Source organism: Typopeltis vanoorti, chromosome 12 (assembly GCF_054136105.1).
Source record: "Typopeltis vanoorti isolate ZY-2024b chromosome 12, IOZ_Tvanoo_1.0, whole genome shotgun sequence".
Taxonomy (NCBI): Eukaryota; Metazoa; Arthropoda; class Arachnida; order Uropygi; family Thelyphonidae; genus Typopeltis; species Typopeltis vanoorti.
In genome coordinates this window covers 87,832,856-87,851,836 of record NC_143560.1, presented here as the reverse complement: position 1 = coordinate 87,851,836, position 18,981 = coordinate 87,832,856, and the positions used below count along the sequence as shown (strand labels likewise).

General features: G+C 36.5%; 1 protein-coding gene across 3 annotated transcripts in view; it reads right to left on the bottom strand.

Annotated features, from left to right (window-relative positions):
- The window catches only part of LOC150100974 (ATP-dependent 6-phosphofructokinase-like), a 308,202-nt gene that overhangs the window by 40,426 nt on the left and 248,795 nt on the right, over positions 1–18,981 (bottom strand). For all 3 annotated transcript variants that reach the window (XM_090401413.1, XM_090401415.1, XM_090401414.1), the window contains exons 16-17: positions 13,611–13,837; positions 9,561–9,672 (exon numbers count right to left, since the gene is read on the bottom strand). In XM_090401413.1, the coding sequence (XP_090257539.1) occupies positions 9,561–9,672; positions 13,611–13,837 (339 nt within the window). The remainder of the gene's footprint in view (positions 1–9,560; positions 9,673–13,610; positions 13,838–18,981) is intronic.

The following is an 18,981-nucleotide window of genomic DNA, read 5'->3' as shown; positions in this document are numbered from 1 at the left end:
CTGGAAGAAACTTAGATCACAGATACATCTACTACTGCCCACTGCCAGTGCCCAAACTACACACTTCACGATTCTTTTCACCTCAAGAGCTGTGCTTTGTAAAATCTGACATAGTCAGTCAGAGAATGGTTAATTTAGAATCTCCTGCTTTTGGCCTTCTCTGGCTCAAGGTTTCCTTGCCCCATTTAGACATTCATTTGTTGCATCCTCATACGATGAGTCTTTTGACTCCATGGAGGCCTGAATAATAATAATCTACTAGTATCCAAGCAGCAGAAGTCTTTGCTATAAGTAATGACAACACAAATCATACATCTTCCTACTCAAATTCTTGATAACCCTCTTCATTCTCCAACTACTCTGGATCGCTTTTTGATCAGTTCTCCTTCCAGATATACTGTAGAGGATACCTGAGAAGAATTGTGGAAGAAAAGCTTGGTGAAGAACAAGCTGGATTCGGGCCAAATAGAGGCCTGAATCCAGCTTGTTCTTCACCAAGCTTTTCTTCCACAATTCTTCTCAACTGTTTCTCAAGTATGCCTACATAGATCTTGCCAGAAACCTCAGTAGGGAAATACCTCTGTAATTCTCACATTCAGTTTTATTTCTCTTTTTATATATGGGTAGTATGAGAGCTCTACTCCAATCATCAGGAATTTGTCCCTCTGTCCAGGCTTTCTGAAATATGCAGTGCAGCCACTGTAAGACTTTTATACCACCATATTTCAGCAGTTCTGGTCGAATATCATCTACTCCTGCTGCCTTTCCACATTTCAAGCCTTTGATGGCTGTTTCTACTTCAAGTATGGATATGTATTCCTGACTGTATGCCTGTTGAGTGTTTTTTTACCACTGTGCTATCACTGCTTGTTTCATTTAGCGATTTTTCGAAGTAATTATTCCATACTTCAAGGATATCTTTTTCTCCTATTTTCATGCAACCTTTATCATCTCTAACTCCTTTTACAGCACTCTTTCCTCCATTTCTAAGCTTCTTCAAAAACCTCCAGAATATCTTACCACCTTCTTGATATTTATTTTCTATGTTCTTGCCAAAGTTCTCCCATGACTTTTGTTTAGCTAATTTTACACAGTGTTTAGTTTTCTTACATTTGTCTCTGTATTCTCTAAGAGCACAAGCTGACTTATTTGCCAGGAGCTTTTGATATGCTTTCTTCTTTTCCTTCACTGCCTCTTTAACTTCCTGTGTCCACCATGGAGTTCTGATTTTTCTATCCTTGCAGACAACCTCACCACATGTCTAACTGGCTGAATCACTCAGGGTTTTCTTCAAGGCTTGCCACTGAATCTCCAAGGTTTGATTCCTGTTCTCAAACTCTTTCATTTTCTCTTCAATAATCTTTGTGTATTTTAGCCTAAGTTCATATCTGAGAGCTGCTGAACTTTTATTCGCTTTAAAACATTTTTATATGCCATTTTCAATATGAAATTCAATTTTATCCTGCTCAAGACTAAATAGTGATCGCTTCCAATTTCAAATCCTCTGTACACTCTGGTGTCCTGCACCAGGGAGAAAACATCACTATCAACAATAACATAGTCAATGAGACTTTTCTTATTCCTTGCCTCTTCTCTCCATGTGAATTTGTGCACATTTTTATGTTGGAACATGGTGTTAGTAATAACCAGTCCATGTCCTGAGCAGAAATCCAACAGGTATTTGCCATTATTATTGGCTTTGCTCTTTTCTCCAAATTTTCCCAAAATATTTTTATATGTCTGCCAATCATTTTCTACTCTGCTATTTATATCCCCAACAAGGACCAACGTTTCCTTTTTCATTGTGTCAGTTGCTTTTTCTAAAGCCTCAAAAAATTCCTCCACTTCTACCTTAGTAGAACCTTCTGTGGGACCATAGGCACAAATAAGTCTCATTGTCCAGTTCCCCATTCTCATATTTGCCCACATCACTCTACTTGAGACTGCCTGCCATTCAAGAAGCTTAGTCTCGTATTTTGTGTTGAATACTATGGCTACTCCTTCTTTTCCTTGATTGTCATTGCCTGAATATAACATTTTGTATTTATTGTTCAGAAAGATCTCACCAGTTTTTGTCTTTTTTGTTTCAGTCACCCCTATAATGTCGATCTGGTACTTATCTAATTCCTCAGCTAGCTCCATTTCTTTGCTATTCAGGCTTCTTATGTTGATAGTACTGATCTTTAACTCTGGTGATGTTGAGTTGGAGTGTGCTTTCAGATTTGTTCCAGTAGCTGACTTTTCGCTCTTCACCCTGGTTCCCTAGCAAAAACAACAGGGGCCTTGTTTAACCGGGTGATGCCCCAGCCAGCATGAAATTTTGTCATTTTGTACCATCATTTTCTATATTGGTTTAAGCCAATAAGAATACAATTTGGTCTTCAAAATCCCAAATTGCCAGCCCATCCTCATTCATTCAGTATCCGGGTAGATACCCAACAGGGTGCACCACAAGAGGGTGAGGATTGAACATTAGGTCAGAAACCCTGGTCAGTTCTCTGCATTCCTATAAATGCTATGTGGAGATCTCCTCTCAGTTATACAGCTTTGACCCTTAAGCATCCCTAAAAATTTACTACATTTATTAAATTAAATATTAAAATATTAAATACTCTTGTGAATACTGTCAGCACTTCTTATTATCAGATCACTGAACACCACTCTGATAACTATGGGTGATAAATGAGCACTAACCCTGATCACCTCTGTTCTAGATGTCTTCATGAGGGAGAGCATGTGCTTCTCCCTCGTGAGCTAAGCTGATCAGACAGTTGGCATTGCATGTTTACTCAAAATCATTTTAGGTGTATATTGACTCCCTTTTTATCCTTAGCCATTTATCGACTCCCTTGGATAGCCACATTGACACCCAGGGGTCAATATTGACCACTTTGCTGACCACTTATCTAGAGAGAAAGCTGACAACCCAGCTGCAGAAGTTGTAGGACAAGACCAAATGGTGCTTACTTAATAGATTTGTTCAAGATAAAAGCCATGAAGAGCTACTACTTGGGATTTTCCAAATTTATATATGGATCTGCACATCTATGGATAACTATAGGTGTGCAGATTCCCTGTTGACCAGCATTGTAGCATTCACACCATTAGCATTTATTAGTTGAATGCCTTCAAGATAGCATAGGCATTGGATGTTGCTGGTTCTCTAAGATGCTAAATCATTATTATCAAACTAATGCTCAGCTTTTTCATTGTAAGGATTTAAAACCCACCAATATAAAACAACATTGAATAGCTGATCACACAGAAGTGCATGACCTTATATTTATTAAAACTGAATTGATACCCATTTTGACATGCCTATAATTCCAGTCTATTCAAATCATTCTGCAGCATATCAGCAGCACTCCTGATTAACCTTTGCATCATCAGCAAATTGCTGTATGTCACATGTCAAATCCTTCCCAATGTCATTAATGCACAGATTGAATAACAGTGGACCAAGGACTGATCCTTGAGACACACCACTGGTTGCCTTGAATCTTGCAGATTCACACACCCCATACATGACTTTTTTATATGTCAGTCTGTCATCCTCTTATCCATGCCAATAGTTTACAATCCGATCCCATATTCTCCAATTTATGCAACTTTCATGCTGTATTTTGTCAAAAGCCTAAACAAAATCCAATAGTATCATGGTGTATCCATGCCTCTTGTCTAACTCAGTGGTAACATTATTATAGAATGTGAGCATATTGAACCTTCTCGTAATAAACCTATGCTGTTTGTTGTGAAGTGGAGATTCTTTGGGAACCCATTTCTGAATGTGAGCCCTAATCAACTTTACCAAAATCTTTACCACCAATCCTGAGATACTGATTGGCCAATAGTTGAATACATCTGTATTTATTACCACCCTTGTGCAATGGGATTACCATACATTCTTTCTACTCTTGTGTAATCTTCCCTGTTCTGAGACTCAAATTGTATTAACCTGGAATAACCAGTTTACCTGAATACTCTTTTAGCATCTGTGCTGATATCCCACCAGTTCTTACTGCAGAATTCTTATTTAGTTTATGCAACAGCTCTAGTTCTTCCTCCTCCTCATACACGAGTTTCTTCATACAGTGAAGAGGTAGCAGTGAATTCAATGGCACATATACTTGACAGCTTTTATCAAAATGATTACTCAATAATACTTCAGTGATGTATTAAGTGCTATGCTTGGATCAGAAGTTTGAAAGCAATATTCCAACCAAGGGAATGAGGCAGGGAAATCACAAAGGTCATCCTGCTTAGTATTCCTATAATGTCAAACAACTCTTGGTTGGGAGCAGCTGTATGAGTGTTGCTTGCTGGAAAAAGTGAAGCACTAGGTTGTGCTCTGAATTATCTAAAGGAAAAGTTCACAGTGCACTTGGAAGGATGATCACTAGTAAGGAAGAGATTCAAGGTACTTGAAGAGTGGATTGAGTTATCTGGTAGGTATGTGAAAAAAATTATGTGAGGTCATTAGTGACAGCAAATGTTTCAGCATTTCTACCTGCTTGGTGTATGAGTGTTGCTTGGTGGAAAAAGTGAAGCACTAGGTTGTGCTCTGAATTATCTAAAGGAAAAGTTCACAGTGCACTTGGAAGGATGATCACTAATAAGGAAGAGATTCAAGGTACTTGAAGAGTGGATTGAGTTATCTGGTAGGTATGTGAAAAAAATTATGTGAGGTCATTAGTGACAGCAAATGTTTCAGCATTTCTACCTGCTTGGTGACAGCACTTGGAGAAGGAAAGCCAACTGATATTGTGAACATTGAAATCCCCCAAGGAAGGTAACTGACTTTGTAGAAAGGTTGGAATGAAGGAAATCAACATTTAAGGAGAGGAAGTCAAAATGTTCGGAAAGGTTTGTGGCATTATGAGAGTAATAGAGACAGCATATGATTTTCACAGTGAGACAGACAGATTTTCAGCAAAAAAAAAGTACTGGATGATTCTAGGTTGAATGCTCTCTGATATGATACATTGGAGCAGACATGTGCATAAACACTACCCTTGATTCAAAAAGTTGAAGAGTGTGTATTTGGGAAAGTTGAGATGAGTAATGCTTGAAGAGACTGAGATTTGAGTTTTCAGGAAAAATAGGTGCAGTACTCAAGGCAGACTGGAGATGGAAATGGACAGAGCTGAGGTTAGAACTAAGACTATGTATATCTGCAAAACTGATTTGGATGACTTTGCGGGGCTCAATATTGACTGCATCGGTGGTGCACATTTCTTATATAATACTAAATAATGGTTATTGGTGGCACTTACACTAGTATTCCTCTTTTTTAATCGATGATCCATGCTTTGTCACTACTTTGGCATTTATTTTAAAGTTGTTGGCAAACTCAATGACCATGTTCCTGCTAATTTAAGGTCAGGCCAAGCTCATAAGCATAATTAGAAGAGGAGTCTTTGGGGTTGTTCAAAGCTGCTATTACTTTCTGATATGCTAGTGAGATGTTATAGGTCACTTATCAGTCATGAGAAGTTTGTTCCATCTTTTCTTTTGTTTGTGGGCCATGCTGGTGGTGCCTGGTAAATTTTCTAGAGTTGAAATGACATTTTTCATGGTGATCTCATGTTTTAGTGCCTTGTCAGTTTCTGTGTGAAAGTTTAGAATGCTGGCATTGTACTTTTTATTTTTGACCTTGAACGAATTATGCTGACAAAACAATAAGGTCACAGAATTTTGTTGTCATTTTCAGTGGAGTGTGCATTTTTGTCAAGGCAGTGATCTGATGTAATAAGGTGTTGGCTATAGGCTGTCAATGCACTCTCCCAAATTCCAGAACTGTTTTACTGAGGACAGGCACAGTGAAAAGAAAAAGACTGGTTCAACATAAGAAGTTTATATGCTAATCTGTCAATATTTACATTGACAACTTCATGTGACCATTATCAACAGAAATCTTCCAAGACATTTTTTTTTGTGTGTCTATAATATCTAGTTTTCAGCTGCAGTACATTTTTTTTTTTAGCAGGATGAAATAATATAGTGGGGGTGAGGCTATAGACCTAGCAGTTCATTTGTTGGAGGTGAAGAAATACACTGCCAAATTATCCAGATGAGCACTAAATGAGTAATTGGGGTGGGGTGGAGGGCTGAAAAGTTCTGATAAACACCTAGAACATGGCTCTACTTCAATTCCTTCATGGTGATTTTTACAACTTTTCAGCACAACCTTGTATAGGTGACATAAATTATTGAATATTGATGGGTATCAGAGAAAACTCATGATAATAATGAAGCAGAATTTATTAAGCTTTGAAAAGATGCTTAAATGATGTAGTATCATGAGAATAAGAGTGAGAAGTTATGAAATACACAGTATAAAGCTCAGGCCAAAAAATTGCAAGTATTGTACAAGTGCTGCTATGTGTTTGCATTATGCTGCAAGTAAAAGAAAGAAAGAATGACTGTGGAAGAATAACTTTACTGAATAAATACAGTACCCTAGTATCAGAAGCAGATGAGGTATTTCAAATAACGAGTGCTCACTTGATGAAGATCTATCAACCTGGTGTATGTAACCAAGTGCACAGTGCTATCACTACACTGGATGAAGAAATAGAAGTCAACGAGAAAGAAGTTCCATAGTTGTTGCATAACCTGGATAAGAATTCAGCAATTGGAACAGATGGGATATCAGCATGTGTGCTAAAGGAATGTTAACCAAATTGGCTAGGCTCTTTACATGTTTGTATAGTTCCATTCTTGTGGGATCGTTCTTAGCTCAAGAAAGATCCCACAAGAATGGAAAGAATGTATAATCCCATTACACAAGGGTAGTGCAAAGTCTAATATTGACCTGTCAGTATTTCTGAAGTAACTGTAAAGATTTTAGAGGAGCTGGTAAGAACTCACATACAGAAATGGTTGGAAAAACAAAATATACTTTGCAAGGAATAGCATGGGTTCACTAAAGGAGGTCATGTCTGAGCAATTTTCTCATATTTTATAATAATGTTACTTTATTATGAGCGTTTATGTAAAGAAATTGCTGAAGCCTTACGTCACAGACCCAATCTTAACTGCAATGAATGTTTCACTATCGCAAAGGCCTGGGAAATTATTATCCTCAATTATATAAAATAAATTTATCAGATATATTTTAATTTAATTTAAAATTTACAGGTGAATTTTTTTTTTGTTCCTCAAACATACTACTGTATGCATAGAGGGATTCCAATGAAAGCATGTGCACCAACTGTTCCTTTCAATGTAATTCCTAGTATTGTTTGTAATAACTGTACTGATGATGTCTTAAGACACTTAAGACAAAATATCTACATATTATTAAAATTTAATTACTGTGGCATACATGTGAATTTTTAGTTACAATAATGTTACAGCTGAGTTGGATAAAGGGGATAAATATACTATGATACTGTTGGACTTTGCTAAGGCATTTGATAGGATATACCACATGAAAGGCTGCTGCATAAACTAGAGAATATGGGATTGGAATATAAACTAGTGGCTTGGAAAAGTGGGTGCTGATGGATAGATATCAGAAAGTGACCAGTAGCATGCCCCAGGGATCAGTCGGACCATTGTTGTTTAATTGCTACATTAATGATATTGGAAAGAGGCTGACAGGAAATCTTCAACTGTTTACTGATCATATAGGCAGGGTAATTAGAGATGCTACTGATATAGCATTTATAGGGTTATTTGAATAGGCTGGAAGTGTGGGCAAACAATAATGGCTGCCCATTCAATGTTAGTAAATGTAAGGTTATGGACTTTGGCATGATGCGATATTAAATAGCATATTATATTGGTGGAATTATGCTTGCAGTAGCTGACGAGGCTAGGGATCTTGGAGTTATGGGGGATAGAAAGTTGAAGTTCAAAGGTCACATAACAAAATTTGCAATTACAACTCAGAGGATAATTACGATGTTGAAATGAATGTTGGCATGTAAGGATACATAAATAATTTTTTGTCTTTACAAAGCCTTGATATGACTGCACCCTATATTACTGCATGCAGATTTGGTCTGCTGGATTCCAAAGAGATAAAGAAGCTGTGGAAAGGCTGCAAAGAAGAGTTACAAAGATGATATTAGGATTATGAATGTAGAACACGAGGATAGATTGACAGTATGTGGACTGCAAACACTAGTAGAAATCCAGAAGTTATAATAGTGGGGGGGGGGGGACAGGCTGGAACCATATGATACATTTGGCATGCCCTTGAAGAGAGAAGGATATTACTCATTGCTTGTTGAAAGATGGGGAGGGACAGAAACTGGACGGACCTCTCTCTCTCCTGTGCCACTCCAGGAGCCAAACATGGCAACAGCCATCTCAGGCTCCTTTAATCAAGGTGGTGATATTTCTCTGGGTGATTTAGCTGACATTTGCTCCAACCGAGAAGATATTCTTTTATAGTGGAAATGATTGTTGATGCGAGAGTTTTTGGTTAAAACAGGCCACACACTTAAAGAAGGTGGGGGGGGGAGCATTTGACTATACTGGAAGAGAATGTATACTGCAGACATGTAATAGCTACTAGGCCTTACTGTGTGTGTGTGTGTGTGTGTGTGTGTGTGTGTGTGTGGTGTTATCCAGGGAGAATACCTGCACAATAATCCAAGGTATCTCGTAGGCTCTTAAGATCCACAACTCACTCATATTATCCTATTGTAATTTTAATTTTAAGATAAAGTGGTTCATTTCTTATGCTTAAATGTATATGTACTTGGGAGAAATTGCATGTACTAGTTTGCCTGACTGTAGGAAAAAACTCAAGTTTCTGGGGGAAGGGATAGACTTTCCAACTGCCTCTGTAAGAAGCCAGTTAATTTGCCTTCAACTGAGAAGTCCTGATAGTTCTTTGCTTCCTAGATGGGATTCAAACCCAGATCTTTCCAATCAAAGGACTTTTTGAAACCAAATGAACTATGGAAGATCATTGCACCCAGATAGACATTACAATTTACAAGCAGCATCTAATGACTTATTGCGTATTATAGATAAGAAAAAATTTATACACTAATGAAATTTTCTAATGGGAGGGAGGGAACCAAGATAAAAGAATCATGTCCAACAGAGGGAAGTCCAAATGCTTCTACTTTAGGGAAACATTTAAAATGCTTCTTGCTTGAGATGCCATTTGGTCCAGAATTGTTATGTGATGAATGAATCAATTTTGTTTGCTGTATGTTGTTGGTGGAGATGGACAAATAATACTGGAGTTTCAAATTCCATTTTAAAAAAAGTTACGTCAAGAGAATGAGATATCAGGATTAATTCAAATTCCACCATGCAAAACTGATCTAAACAGCTTGTTTTTGTATTTGTTAAGAACTATTTAAGGATGCATGACAACATTAGATTATTAATATATCTCCATGGGGATGGTACCAGAAAAAGGGTTAAGAACTTCTGACTTAAAAGAAGATGAATATTCTACTATTAAAATAAAATATTAAAGTTTAATATTTAATTTTTTAAAATTAAGTTATACATTAAGATGATTTTAAATGATTTTTTAAAAGCTAAAAAGGGCGAGTTCAAATTAAAAATTGAGGTCAGTAACCTCTCACCTGCTGCATATGTCCAAGCACATTCATGCGGGAAGAGAAAAGATCTTTACCCTCCTCTGAAAACAATCGATAAATAAAGTCCGTAGTATAGTTTGGATTGGCATATTCATTCCTAATGGATAATAAAAAACTGAATATCAGTAAAGATGCAACAGAGTAAAGGATTTAAAAAATTCATTTAAATGTTCTAAATTCAGCAGTTTTACTTAATCACTGATTCATAACTGTATATCCTAATACTATCCTAATACAGTATGTTCTATTTCTACACAGAGAAACACAGATAATGTTTTTATAGATCCTCAAATAAGCAAAGGATAAGGTTTTACAATTTTCAAATTTTTTTAAGCAATGGTATATAAAATGACAGCATGGCTTAATAAATTTAAATATATCATGGGTCTCAAAGGAGAGGAAGGGTTCTTATTCACTGCAAGAGGTAAACACTATCACCCACACACAAAACTCATCAAGCCATGCCTTAAACCCATTCATTGTGTCTGCATTAACAACACGCTGAGCCAATGCATTTCACTCACCAACCACTATCCATGCAAAGAATCTGCTCCTCACCTCTTTGTTCACACCCTCCTCACCTAGTTCTAACCCTCACTCATTCCATGAAAAAATTTCTTTAATGTTAACCTGGTAACAACCCCTAATCAAATTATATGTCTCAATCATAATCCCACTCCTATTCATGAGGCTTTGCAAATTACATTCCATTAATCTATCTTCATATTCTGCATTACCAAGAACAGCTAGCACCTCTGTGAATCTTCTCTGGATTCTTTCTAACATATCATCATCATGAAAACTAAGTGACCAAATGGATTATTATGCAATGGAATGATAACCTTTTTATTTCTGGAAGCCAAGGTCATCTTGCATCACTGCTATTATCCAATGTGATGACCTCACAAAGTATACAATGTGAAACCTAAATTTCAGGTCTCTGTCCACCACCACTATCAGATCTCTACCTAATTCAAAATTTCCACATCAAGAGTATACTTTGCATCCCATCATTGCTTACCAAATTTCAAAACCTTATACTTTAAAACATTGAACTGATAGTTGCACTTATTGCCCACTCATACAATCTATTCAAGTCCTCCTGTAAGACTACAAGATCTGCTTGATTCTACATTCTTCTTCCCAATTTTGCATAGTACTTACATTTTATGATAGATTAAAGGGCATGTTAGATAAGGGAAAATCATACACAGTGATATTCTTGGACTTTGCAAAAGCATTTGATAGATTATCACATGATAAGTGGATGCACAAGCTTCAGAGGATGGGAACAGATAGTATAATGGTTATTGGCTTGGAGACTGGCTCACAGAATGATACCAGCAGGTTGTGTATGATGGAGCAGTGTCACAAAAAAGGAGGGTAAACAGTGGCATGTCCCCAGGGTTCTATTCTTGAACCCCTGTTGTTTAACACTCATTTGTAAACGATATAACGTGTGGAGTGACTGGGGATCTTCAGTTGTGTGCTGATGATGATGCAAAGTTCAGCAGAATTCTAAATAGCACTGCTGATGTTAATTCCCTTCAGGAAGATTTGAACAGACTTTTTACTTGGACAAAGGAGTGGGGTTGTAGTTTTAATATCAGTAAGTGCAAGGTGATGCATTTTGGAGTACAGAAATATAAGATTGTGTACTATATTGATGGTGCTGTAGTGCAGGAAGTGGATGAGATTAAAGATTTGTGGGTGATGGTTGAAGTAGACATGAAATACCTTCTCTTAATAAAGTTTTCCTGAAATGTTTTGATTCTCTGCCCACCAAATCCTGAATTCAGACTCTTACCAATTTTCCCAACTCAGGTACCATAAATGAAGTTTAGAGGGCATGTTGCTAGTGTTGCAAAGGCTGCACATCGTAGTGCTTCTATGATAACAAGTACTCTAACATATTGGGATAAGGAAGTGGTTGTGCAACTGTATAAAGCACTGGTCAGACCACACTTGTATTATTGTGCTCAAATTTGGTTACCTGGTTTTCAGTGTAATGTGGAGACATTGGAGAGGGTCCAGAGGTGAGTGACTAAAACAATATCAGGACTTTGAAATGCTAGCTATGGAGAGAGGCTGAAAAAATGTGGACTGCAGAGTTTGGTGGATAAGAGGGAAAGAGGTAGAGGCATGATAGAAACATTTAAGTTGGTGAGAGAATTTTATCAGATTAATCCAGATGAGATTATAAAAAGAGGAAAAGGCAAGAAGAGAAACACCAGGTCATCCCTGGAAGTTATATAAGTGTGGTGAAGAGGCATGGGAGGAATAGATTTTTTACATGGAGAATTGTCAGTGAACGGAATGCATTACCAGAATGTGTTGTTAATGCAAGGAGTGTTAAGGATTTTAAGATTCAGTATGATAAATATGTTGTCAGTTGAATGAACCTCTCATGATTAGTCTGCCGACTCCATAGAAGGTGCAATAATAATAATAATTTGCTCTGTAGCATGCCTAACCAGATCCCCTTGCAGGAACACCTTATCATCCTGCTTGGCATTATCTACACACAATGAGCATCTCATTCAAGTCAGTATATGGATATTCAAGCCATAAATCCAATTACACTTCTAGCCTCAACTTCTTTTCTTTGATCTGATTCTTCACCGCCCCCATCCATACACTAGTTTCTAATGCATATCGGTCAGCCATCCTCTATGATATATCACTAATTTATTTTCCATTCTCACCTGTTTCAATTTAAATAATACTATGGTATATCCATTTCTCTCATCTAACTCAGTCATAACTTTATAGTAAAACGGGAGCCAATTGATATGAAAATACTTTCTCTGCCCACCCAATCCCGAATTCAGACTCTTACCAACTTTTGCAACTCAGGTACCATAAAATGTGTCAAAACTTGTAGGTAAGTTCAACTGTGAGTAAATCTGCATGAATGATAAATAATCAGGGTTTAATTAGTAATTGTTTATTTTATTTATTTTTTATTAACACTAGATGTATTTGCTTAACACGTTTCACTGTCTATTAGGCTGACAGAATCTTCAAAAGTTTGTTTAACATAAGTAAAAAAAATAACACAAACTAAATGTTTTCCAATAGATGCTATTGTTATAAATTTCATCACTTCAGTTCTTTCTATTTATAGAAATAACAGCTGTTGGGAAATTTAGTTTTTTGTCAATTTTTTACTTATGTTAAACAGCCTTCTGAAGATGCTGTGAACTATATAGATAGCAACATGTTGAGAAAATACATAGTATTAATAAAAAAAAACATCTACAAGTTAACCTGGTTATTTATTATTCATATAACTAAACTGTTAGGACAAGATCTATCTTAAAAAGCTATGATATCTGCTACAGAGGATAATATTCCTATCTGCCCATTTCTCTATACATGGACTGTCACCTTCTCCAGTATCCTAATCAAGCACTCCAGTGATACTCATGTTGAATGGAATTACAACAAAAGCAACTATGAGGCACTCTTTTTGGCTAGAGTGTCTTTTGCAATATGAAAAACTTTTTACATGGAGATGGAAGTCTTTCCATCTCCATGTGAAAGCAGCTTTTTCTCACATACTTTAGGGATTTGAACCCAGATCTCTCTCTCCAAAGGATAACTGGCATGAACTTCTTGCAACTGCACTATGAAAGCATTGCCAGATATTATTGGTCTGTAATTAGCTAAATGTGTCCTATTAAATGATCAACAGCTAGCTAATGAGTTATATTATGCTACCATGCATGCATGACCTCTCTAATATATCATATTTGGTAGTAAATTCTGAATGGGCCTTACTTTATGGACACACCTTGTAAAAAAACTTGATACTGTTTTGAGAGAGAGAGAGAGAGAGAAAAAAAATTCTACATTATACGTTTAGAGAACATATTTTAATAAAGTGGCTTTTTGAATATTACTAAAAACAATTAAAAAATCTGAGAATAATAAAAACCTGAATCACATTTCGTTAAGCTCTTTTAGGTTATATTTTAATCAAACTAATTTATAAACTAAATCAATTTGTATAAGTATGAAACTATTTCAAACCTAAGTATCAGTCCTCGCTGAACTCCTTCTGCCATCTTTTTCTTCATGTGTACTACATCTTCTATTACATCTGCAATAGAGAAAGACTCTTCAAAAATGTAAGCAGCATCAGCTCCACCTGCTAGACCAGCTAGAGTTGCTAAATAGCCACAGTAACCTCCCATTGTTTCTACAACAAACACCCTTCGTTTAGTTCCCTGAGCAGACTGACGGATTCTATCACAAATCTGAAAATAAAAGAATGTTTTGCTGGCATCTTTTAATGCTTATAAGAATGTCAGAATATTGCTTTTAATGTGAATTAAGCACAGTGGCACTCTTGCTGGAAAATAATTTCCAGTTTTGAGATTTTTTTTTTAACAATATCATAAAAAGATGCATACTTTGAAATAAAATTTTAGCGAATATATTCTACAATTAAGAAATACACTGCTTGGAAAGAAGTCAATGGATACATACTGTGAGGAACAAACAGTCATGACACCACCTTAATAAGATGTAGGACCTCTTTTACTGTGATGACTGCAGCAATCCTATGGGGCATACTTTCCAGAAGCATACAATAGCGATCAATGGGAATTTCGGACCATTCTTCTTGTAGGCATGTAATGAAGTTGTGGAGTGTTGGGGTGAAAACATCCCTTGATCTCACCTGATGCTCCAGTTCATCCCAAAGATGTTCAATAGGTTTGATATTAGGGCTCTGTGAAAAGCAGTCAAGTGTGGCGACCTTCATGTCCACAAACACCAACACAGTTACATCAGCAGCATTATGACATGGCGCATTGTCTTGCTGAAAGAGAGACAATGGCCAGTTCTGTAGAAACACCACAAAGTAGGGAGCATTGCATTGTCCAGAATGTTCAATTACCTCTTGGAGTTCAATGTTCGTAGCATTACAAACAGAGATCCAAGGCCAAACCAGGAAAAACAGGACCATACCATCATGCCACTACCTCCAAATTTCGTAGTTATGGTTATGCACTCTGGTAGAAGATGTTCACAGAGAATCCAGCACACCCACACCAGTCCATTTGCTTGGTAAGGGATGTAACATGTTTAACATGATTTGTTGCTCCATAACACAGCTTTTGAAGCTCGCACGTCCTGCTGTACATGTTCTTTGCACCAAGAGTTGCCTTCAGATGATGCTGCATGTTGGTTTGAGTAATGTGGAGCTTGCATATCGCAGTCCTTCCAAGGAAACTAATATTGTGAGCCTTGGTTCTGAATGTTTTTGTACAGAATCATGTTCCAGTCACCTAGAACTTCACATTCAATGTGTCAGCTGACAAATGGTGGTTTATGCATATTATCCTTTATCATCATCCACTGCAGGTAGCACTTGCAGTTGACTTCAATTTTTAATAAGAAAGAGATCAAAATAATCTTGTCCGGTCTAGTTCTCAAAGTCACAATTGTATTTGTTCACTTCTGAAGGTTTATGCTCTGGATATGACTTCTATGTTGTCTTTCCTATTCTACTGGTATCTGCAGGTTGGAAATTAATCCATTCCTAAGAATGGAAGACATAATTACCATCCAATATTTCCAACTTCAATTCCAAAGTAATACAGTAGAGAAAAACCATTAATGCTCAACACCACCTGGAAGACTCCCCATTAATAAATGACAATTGATCATCTTACTTATGTCACTCATCTTTGGAGGAATGCTAAAGAAAAGTTTAGGGTAATTTTAAGTGGTTGCTCTTTCTCTATGACATCTGATTATGTATGGCACAATGGCCTATTAAATAAGCTGCTCATGTCTTTTGCATTGGGTCTTTTGTAACTGGATTTTTAGCTTTCTTTTTGGTCAAATATCAGTGTTATGCTAAATGGATCATATCTTTAAACTTTGTGACTAATGCTAGGATCATGCAAGGCTCTGTCCTTTCACCTATGCTTACATCGACAACCTTCTACAGCTGTCCAAATCCAATCCACAGTTTTGCTGATGACATCATATTGCCTCTTCTCATTTCACAAACCTCACTCCATACAAATTAACAGAACTTTTCAAATAACTTCTGCAGCAATAAATTCTGATCTCTAAACTGTTCTTCAAGGGTAGGTTCTGATAACCTTATTAATTTTAATGCTATTAAAACTCACTCCTATTTCCTGCAAAAAAGAACCCTTCAACACCTTGATCTCTAGATGAGATTTTCTCTACTTGGGATAATTAACTTCCAATGTTTCTTAGCATAAGCATATCACAAATATCTTCTCGGCATCCAAGAAATTAGATATTTTGCTTAAGGCCTTACCTCTCAATACCTATTGACTATAGAAATCCATCCAATGACCGAATGCTGTGCTCACTTTTGAAACAGTGTCCTTAAAAGCTCCGTGTGTTGGGGCTTAAGTGCTGTAAATATTCCATTAAACCTCCAACATAATGTCTCTAAAAGCTCTAAATTCTTGACTTGTTAAGAGAGCAGTTAGGCTGATGAATGATTCTTCTTTCACCAATTCACTCTCTCTTTCATACAGCTATTCATTTTCTGCTGCTTAGTTTTTCTACAAATAGTTTCATGATATTGTTTACCAGAATTGGGAAGAATTTGACAGTTGACCTATAGATATTTGCTAATGATGCAGAGATAGGTAGTGTAATCAGGAATGCTACTGATATGCAGTACTTAGCAGAATGATTTGAATAGGCAGAAATTGTAGGCATGGGAAACTGGATGTCAGTTCAATGTTAGAAAACGTAAAGTCACGCACACTGGCATGATTAGATATTCAATGTCGTATTATACTGGTGGGATTATCTGACAAGAAACTGATCAGACTAGGGATCTTGGGGTGTTAGTAGATAGGAAGTTGAAGTTCAGGGGCCATGTAGCAAAGATTGCAAATACAACTCAAAAGGTAATTGCAATGCTGAAACGAACTTTGACATGTAAAGTTAAAGATGTCATTTTGCCTCTCTACAAGGCCTTGATAAGGCCTCACTTGGACTATTGTGTGCATATCTGGTCTACTGGTTTCTGTTGTGGTTTGGATACAGTGAAGAGAAACAAAGGAGTGTTAAAAATTATATCAGGATTGTGGAATACTGATTATGAAGACAGATGGTTATGAAGGAGTGTTAAAAATTATATCAGGATTGTAGACTGCAGACACTAGCAAACAGGAGAAAGAGAGGTGATATGATTGAGACTTACAAACTTCTGAAAAGGTCATACAGAATTTCAGTTGATGGAATTTTTCATTTTATGGAGGGTCAGGAAATGATGAGAGGGCATCCTTGGAAGCAGAGAATAAATAATGTTAAGGTCAACATTGGATCTGCATACCTATGAATAAGTACCACTGATTAATTTGGCAAATCCCAAGTGGTAGCACTTGATATCTTCATGGCTCTTGACTTGGTCTTGAACAAATCTATTAAGTAAGGTTTAGGCAATTTCGCCATTGTCCTAAATCTGTTAAAACATGTACACTAGACTAGATATTCAACACCCCTTCGCAGTTCAATCTTAAAACTCACTCACAAATTTTTCTTCCTCTTCATCCATTCGTCCTACTGCTGAACAGTTTTTTCTCATATGTATTTCCTAAAATGTACAATCTGCAAGTCTCAAAATCAACTTAACAAGTTTCTTCCTTCTTGTCCACTTACTACCAATCCACAATATTAAGGACATTTGAAAGTCTGTTTGGCTAAGTGGATAGCATAATTGTTCTCCAATAAGCAGGCCATTGGTTCAAATCACAAAATGGATATGGACATTTTACAAATATCTTTATAGTGGCTATGTTTTCACAACCATATGCCTGGGAAAGGAGTGTCATGGGTTCAATTCCCATCACCAACGTGAGGAGCTTAAGGATCTTTTTCAGACATAGCCAAATTAGCCGGTCTTGGGCATGGACAACAGTTTTTTTTCCCCAAGTTTATCTGGAGTTTTTCCTCCCACAAAAACCAGCCCTGTGAACACATGCAGCTACAACTATAGGATATACTGGGAGGCATAGGGCTAGTCACCTTATCCACAGAACAGGTACAGCTCATAAGGGCTTAAAATAGCTCTGTAACAGGCTAGCAGGCCTAATACATAGAAGGGAGGAGAAGAAGAAGAAGAAGAAGAAGAAGAATTATTATTATTGAACCTTCCATGAACACTAACTTATGTGTGGTAATCTATCAAACGCTTTTGCAAAGTCAAAGAATATCACTGTATATGATTCTCCCTTATCTAACACACCTGTTATCCTATCATAAAATGCAAGTAAATTGCTAAAATAGGACCTACTCTTTAAAAATCCATGCTGAACATAATAAAGAATGCTATGTCTATCAATCTATCCTGTATTCTATTCTATTCCTAATCAATCTCTCTAACACACTGACCACAATTGCAGTTATACAGACTGGTCTATTATTGTGGAGTGTTATTATTGGTCTATGCTTGTGGAGTGGTACTATTTTGTTTTCTTTTCAGTTGTTATTTACCTTACTCATGCATAACTTTCATTAAGTAACTAGGTGAAGAACATAGCCAACTGTTGTGCACATTCCTTAAGAATATGTGGTGATATGTCATCCATTTCCACAGCTTTGTTAACATCTAACCCAATCAACCTCTGATTCTTTCACTTCCATTTCTCCTAATACTTGTCTCCCTTCTATATATTGCACTGCATCATTTACGCAGGTATGAAATACACCGATAAAATCTTCGTTTAATAATTCCACTATATTCTTTGCAGCTGTTATTCTGCTGTCATGACTATCCATTAGTGTCAACCTGCCATAATTATTCTTTCTCTTGATTGCCATATAGCTGAAAAATTCCTGACTTAACCTTGACCTGACCAGCCAATCTCCTCTCATACTGTGCCTTTCCTTTCTTTAACATGCTTTAGTTTTTTTAGGTGGTAAATGACTGTCTTTATCTATTGAGATCACATTGTGCTTATTGGAGGACTGAAATGGCTTGAAAAAGTTCTATGTTTGGTCTTTAGAGCAAGACTACAAGATTTAATCCTGAATGTAAATTGAGGTACCCTAAATGTGTTACAGACTAACAATCTTTAGTAGATAGAATTTACAATAAAAACCAGCTCATTATGGGATCATCATTTAAAAAAATTTAAAAAGGCCACTATGATGATGCTCAAATTTAATTGTTTAATTTTAATTTACATAATCCAAATGAAATTATCATGAAATGTGTAAAGCATAAAATAATATGAATTAGAACTAAATTCAGTTGTAAACCAAATTTAAAATTTTGCTAATAATATTTAAAAAAAAAAAATCACTTTCAATTAAAACTATTTCTGAAGCTGTATTTATATCAGCTGAGATATTAAACTACAGTTAAAAAGATCATAGTTAAGACATCTTAGTTTCA